Raw genomic sequence first — 6,363 nt, forward strand, 5'->3', positions numbered from 1 at the left:
TCTTTGGCTAGTTGATGTTGGTTGGAAATTTTCTTGGGTATTTTTGAATGTACATGCAGTGTGTTGTAATTAGGAAAATCTTGCATGTGAAATTTAGATAGAAGCGGTAACTATTCTGTCATAGGACTTTTATATGTACCTATGGTCATGAGATGGGGTGCTTAGATACTCCTCATCATTAACACAAGTTTTTGGAGCAGATATTGTCAAGAAAAATGGTTTGTGAAGCATATATCAACTTATAAACATAGATGCACATTGTAGAGAACTGTATAAATTTCATAGTGTTTGAGACTTTAGCATAAAAGCATACTCTTAGGGTCATATTCATATACCAAAGTTGATGAAATCGTGGTGCCATTTGTAGGAAATGATACCGTTATGCATGATTGTACAGTTCATAAAGTTATTATATATATATATATAGTAGTTCATTAAATATATATAGTATTAGGGGACTATAGTCTAAGTTTTGTAGCCAATTGAAAACACACACTGTAATGATGTTTAACAAGAATAAGAAAGAATGATGACTTAATAAAGTTAAATTGTAGCAGCAGTGATTTAGAGGTGGCAAAATAATGGGATTGAGTAGATATAATCTATAAATAAGCATAAACCCTAGTTTAAAAAAAAAAAAGTCTAGACCCATATTAAAAAGCTACAGTTAGAAAGCTATCTTCGGCACTATTATATGAGCAGGTATGTACTAATGCATGGCTTGCCAATATCTTAAAGAACACATTGTGACAAGTAGTTTGATGCCTCACAGAGGAATAGAGAAAACTTCATATAATGAAGATTTTTTTGCATGGTTTGCAGGGTTTTTAAAAGAAGCGTGCCAGAGTAATGTTGGGTAAATGTTGGGCGAAGTGCCATGCTAGATTTTGATGGATAGTACATGTCCGTTAGATAATTTTTAACAATCATGCCAGTACGAGTAGCAGGTGTTGCTGCAAAGGGCATCTATTACTGAAAGAGAAAGCTACAGTTCATTGAGTCCATGTGTAAGACTCAAATAGGGTATCATATCTAATTGCTCAATGTAAACATCTTTCTACGTGTTTATTCACTGAATGCACCGGTGTATATAGTGTCTTAGGAAGTGAAAAATGCATGATGTAAGTAACTTGGGGGGCACCCAAATGACTGGTTTATTTACTTGATGAATGAATGAGCACTCTGTCTTAGCATGATGATGGTACTTAATTATCTGTGGACTACATGTTGGTGTTGAGATGCAATGTACAATATAGATTCAGCATGGGTGTGCATATATAGCCATATACTTAATGAAATGTATTCTATTTTTGTCAACTTGATGAAAGTATTCTATTTATACTTCATGAAGATTGGGTTATAAAGTAATGTTTATGTATATGACTGCATTTGAATACAACAGTTGTTTAACTATCAAATGCATATGGATAGAAACAAATTTGGGGTATTGGTCCCAAATTTGTTGGGAAACAATAGAAGTAATTATTTCCAACCCACAGATTTTATGCTTATTTAAATAAGCATGACTATTATTTTTGCAATATATAGTTGTGCACAAAAAATGCAGCCAAAAGTAGTAGTAAAATTCTGTGTTTAGACCCTATGTGCCTCGCAGATGCCAACCAAGAAAAAATGAATATTTTTTACATGGGACCTAGATCATCAATTGTGGTGAATTTTTTTAGACGCTCATTTCAGTATATAAACAGCCATTTTACCATCAAAACAGTCAAAAATTCTGCAAATGTTATCTATTGCGGTGAAATTTGCAGTAGATGAGAATGCTACCAGAACAATGGAGTCAATTGCATTGAACATCAAGTCGCTGTGAAGTCTCCTATTGCGGCCAAATTATTGGTGCCGCAACAACCATCTACTGTGTATGAAACCCAATTGTGCCGAAACAAAAATTGTTGATAAAAACCAATTATGGCGATATACGAACGAGGGAAACCGAAATATAATTCGGAGTAGGCATTTGTGGCAATTTAGAGATCATCGCAAAAATACATTAGCAGCGAAATATTAGCGTATTACGACGATATTTATTTGCTAAAAAATAACTATTGAAGCGATTTTGGGGATTGGACGAGAAAATGATCCACCATTTGCAGCAAAGAGTTAACTTATTGTGTCAACCAATATTCGCCGGAAGAGGGTAACTAATAGCGACAATTTTTGTGGTTCGATGATCTTACGCAAAAACAAAAAAACAAAACAAAACAAAAAAAAGCAAACAAACGAACAATTCCAATGAACATGCGGCGATTGAAATAGTGACGAGAATGAGTATTTTCGGCTATTTTCCATTATATTAGTGACGAAATGTGGTGCTGGGAAAAGTCTTATTTCTTGTAGTACATGAAGGAGTGTTCTATTTGTTTATAAGTGCAAGGTTGAAAATAAACACCCAATAAGTGTTCCCCAATGACTTCTATGTCTACAAGGAGTTAGCTAGACTTATATTTTTATGATGAATCTCATTAAGTACTTGCCTCTCTCCGAGGTTTCTCAGAGCTTATATGATTATGTGCATGGTTGATGATCCTTTAACTAAATATGCTAATTTCATTCATGTGGCTCATGATCCATTCTCAGTGGTAAAGTTACTAGGAGGTTGTGAGATAAAAGTCTTAGGCTTCTTCAATGGAGCGCAAGCAATTGTTCTGTGGCTTGAGTTGTCATGCATGTAATATTGGGAATACTTTGTAATGCATTCATTCATAAAATTGCTGATGACCTTCACTTTAAGGTTTGATCATATTAAATTTTGATTACAGAAGCAAAGTAGGACTTGACATTTGAAGACTACGAAATGAAGTCAAGAGTGGCACATCAACGGAGACAAAGAGGAGAAATTTGTACAAATTTATTCTTTTTTTTTTTTAAATATATTTTATTTCTAAGCTTTTACCTTCAAAGATATATATACTTTCCATTAAAAGTAATGATAAATACAATTTTACAATATGTAAACTCTGAGCATTTCCTTTAAAAAAAATAGGACCCAAAATTCAAAAGTTGGTTTTTTCATAAAGGTTTCAGATTTGTCAATTTGTTTTGGAATGCGGCTTCCATGAATGATTGCCAAAGCATCAAAATTACATCTAGATCTACTTTTTTTTTGTTTTTTTTTATGGAAATAGACTTCATTTCATTTAATGAAACCGAAGTTACAACTGTGACTTATCAATACATGAAAAGACCCCAAACTATAAGCCAAACTACGCATCTGCTCTGGAGCACCCCTGCACACAAATTTCTTTGTGACAGATATTGTTTTAACTTCTATAAATTCTCTCCTAACAAACCTTCCAGTTTGTCTAAAAGAATAGTACGCTGTAAAAACAGAACATCTAGATCTACTTGCAATGAAACGAAACGACTATGTCAACACTCTTATGGCACAGTAAGCATGACTTTCCTTATGCAATTGGAAAAAAAATATCGTCTCTAGGACCATGAAGTTTTGGAAGATAAAACTTGAGAAATTATGAGCATAGTAGGCCTAGACTGTGGATCAGCATTCAAGCATTCAGTTGCAAGGTTTACAACAACTACAAGATCATCCAAAATTCGACGTTCTGGGAATGGAAGGCGCGGGTCCAAAACATCCTTCTGGTGTATATTTTCCTTAGTTGATGGAGATGAAAGTGAGGAGATGGTATCACCTGGATGCTTTCCTTCTATGACTTCCAATGACAACACCTCAAAGCTATATACATCACATTTCTCAGACACTTTCATTGTATAAGCAAGCTCTGCCAAGAAAAACAAAATTATCCTTAAAAATGCTCAAAATGGCAATGAAACTACATTAAACTAAAAAAAGTTATAAAAAGGAATAAAAGTGGCCCAAGATTCTAAGGTAGATTGCAATTTTTGGATGGTTAATTTAAAGGTGTTTCATATTTTCACCTTAAAATTAAATTGAGCGAACAATGAAATAGATTACCTGGTGTTATATATCCATATGTGCCTGCAAAGGATGTCCAATTGGATGAGTTTAGGTCAAGAAGCTTAGCTGTGCCAAAGTCTGAAACATGAGCCTCATGTTGAGAATCTATCAAAATGTTGCTACTTTTAATGTCCCGGTGAATTATTGGTGGTGAGCAGTCATGGTGCATGTAAGACAAGGCATGAGCCACTCCTTTAACAATATTCAACCTCTTAGGCCAATCTAATTCTTTAGCAGCCTCTTCATTCTCCATAATTGTTCTCAAACTACCACATTCGAGGTACTCGTAAACCAAAAGCGAATGTCGCCTATGTGAACAGTATCCATGAAGTTTGACAATGTTTCGATGTCGTATTTCGGTTAATGCCCTTATCTCATTTAAGAACTATTTTTGGATTATTTTCTGATCACCATCAGGTTGTGGGTTGAGTTTCTTCACTGCTACTATCTCACCAGATGGCAAGTTGGCTTTATAGACGACTCCACATCCTCCATTTCCGATGCAATACATGTCATTAAAACCTTCAGTTGCTTTTTCGATTTCTTGATACATCTTTCTTCCATCGAAAGTTAATACCGAAAGTAGCTAGTCCTCCATTATGCTTGTTGCTTTCTTTCGATTGTAAATCTTTCTTTCTTCTTTGTAAAACGAGAAGAATTCCGAAGAAAGCAAGGAGAAATAAAAGTGATCCAACGACAGGGAAAATTACTACAAGCACTCCTTTGTGGGACCTTTTTGAGATATGTTTGAATGGTTGTAGCCCTCTACCATTCCCGCACAATCCCTTATTCCCTCGCAAGTCTTCCATGGTAGCCTGTACAAATGCTTTGCTATTGGGAATGGGACCCTGCAACTCATTGTAGGATACGTCAACATGCAACAAGCCATGCATTTGTTCAAAGGTCGTAGGAATGAAACCAGAAAGATAATTATGAGAGAGGTTCAGATCCTCCAAACTCTGCATTTTGATGATTTCTGATGGTATCTCTCCACTTAAAGAGTTATAGCTTAAATCTAGTACAGATAGATGAATTAAGCTCATTAGCGGTTTTGGAATCCCTTCGCTAAACTTGTTATGGCTTAAATCACTACAAGAAAAAAGGGTTTTCCCGGCGATTTTTCTAGTGTTGCAATATAGAACGCCGCATTAGAGTGTTTTTTGCAGCGATTTTTTAATCGCCGCTTAATTCCGTTGAGAAAACTGATTCATGAAGTTACTTATCGAGTTGCAGCGAAAATAGTCTTTTTAACAGCGATTTATTTCGCCGGTAAATGAAAAAACCTGTTGCAACGCTCGATTTCGCCGTAATATAGTAAGTGACGCCATTCCCCTAAAGATATTTTGTTTTTCCCCCCGATTTCTTTCCCCCTCCACTTCTATCTGTTCTTCCGCAATATTCCATCTCCATTTGCCTTTCCGAGAGATCAGCTGCTACTCCACCCACGTCCCCCGAACGATTTCATCTTCACTTTCGCCCGACCACCCAAAGCTTGCTCCTTTACCACATTTTCCTCCCGCAGAAGCTACGGTCGAGATAGTATCCCCGAAGCTGATTAGAAGCCGTGCGATTCGTCTCTTTGAACCTGTGGGATTTGGGTCAGCTGCTTCCAACTGAGCTTGGTCGAGATTCAATTGAGGGATAGCATGGGTCCTTCTGTCACCACAGGTATGGCTGCTACTCAGTTGGAGTTTGGTAATGAATCGATTTTGCGCACGGGTTTCTTTACAAAATTAAGAGTTCTTTGTTGCTGGACTAATTTCTATCTGTGCAGTTGTGAAATGTACCAGTAATTAGGGTTTCTTTTCACGAATTTCGCGTTCAATATCTGCATTTTGTGTTTCACAGAACTCATGTCTGTGGCTCGAACATTGAATGACCCAATAAAATATTGCTATTTTGCCAATACATCTTATACTAATTAGTTGTTACTAAATTATAGATAATCTCAAGTTTATAGTCCTACTTGTTTTGAGCTATGAACCTGTTCTCATAACAGAATGTACAGATATTAATTGATTAGTGTTTCGGTAATTAGTAGGAAATCTGTATTCTTCTGGGACTATTCCCTGGTGCAGTCACCAAGAGAGTGACATTAGAGTAAAATTTATTTGCATTGCATAATAATTTATTGGGACATCTCATGACAAAATAGTATTGAAGTGTGGCTGAGCCTAAAAGAAAATAGTGGTTTCATAGCGTGGACATTTATATATGTTATCCTGATGTATTCAAAGAATATTCTTATTTGGAAACTTCATGTGATTTATGGTACGGTTACATTTATATGAAAAACATGTGCTACGTTCTTTTTATGGAATTAATCGTGGGATATGAATATGAGTCTTATATTAGTATGGAACCATTACTATGTTATATTGGAAATGATAACGATACCAAAGGAT

At 35.6% G+C, this 6,363-nt stretch overlaps 1 protein-coding gene across 1 annotated transcript; it reads right to left on the minus strand.

Moving 5' to 3' along the window:
- Window positions 1-3,453: 3,453 nt before the first annotated feature.
- On the minus strand, window positions 3,454-5,001 carry LOC109018169 (MDIS1-interacting receptor like kinase 2-like). The gene is made up of 3 exons (XM_019000348.1): window positions 4,691-5,001; window positions 3,956-4,266; window positions 3,454-3,761 (listed from the first exon to the last, which is right to left on the minus strand). Exons 1-3 carry the CDS (start codon window positions 4,999-5,001, stop codon window positions 3,454-3,456), a joined length of 930 nt encoding a protein of 309 aa, XP_018855893.1.
- Window positions 5,002-6,363: the final 1,362 nt, after the last annotated feature.

The sequence above is a fragment of the Juglans regia genome, chromosome 11 (genome assembly GCF_001411555.2).
Source record: "Juglans regia cultivar Chandler chromosome 11, Walnut 2.0, whole genome shotgun sequence".
In the NCBI taxonomy this organism is placed as follows: Eukaryota; Viridiplantae; Streptophyta; class Magnoliopsida; order Fagales; family Juglandaceae; genus Juglans; species Juglans regia.

Excerpts from the sequence above, each read along its gene's own strand:
- LOC109018169 (XM_019000348.1), bottom strand. The coding sequence starts at position 5,001 with ATGAGCTTAATTCATCTATCTGTACTAGATTTAAGCTATAACTCTTTA. Across the intron at positions 4,267-4,690 it reads TTCAAACATATCTCAAAAAG|GCGACATTCGCTTTTGGTTT; the intron begins GTCCCACAAAGG and ends CTGTTCACATAG. Across the intron at positions 3,762-3,955 it reads ATATGGATATATAACACCAG|AGCTTGCTTATACAATGAAA; the intron begins GTAATCTATTTC and ends TTTTCTTGGCAG.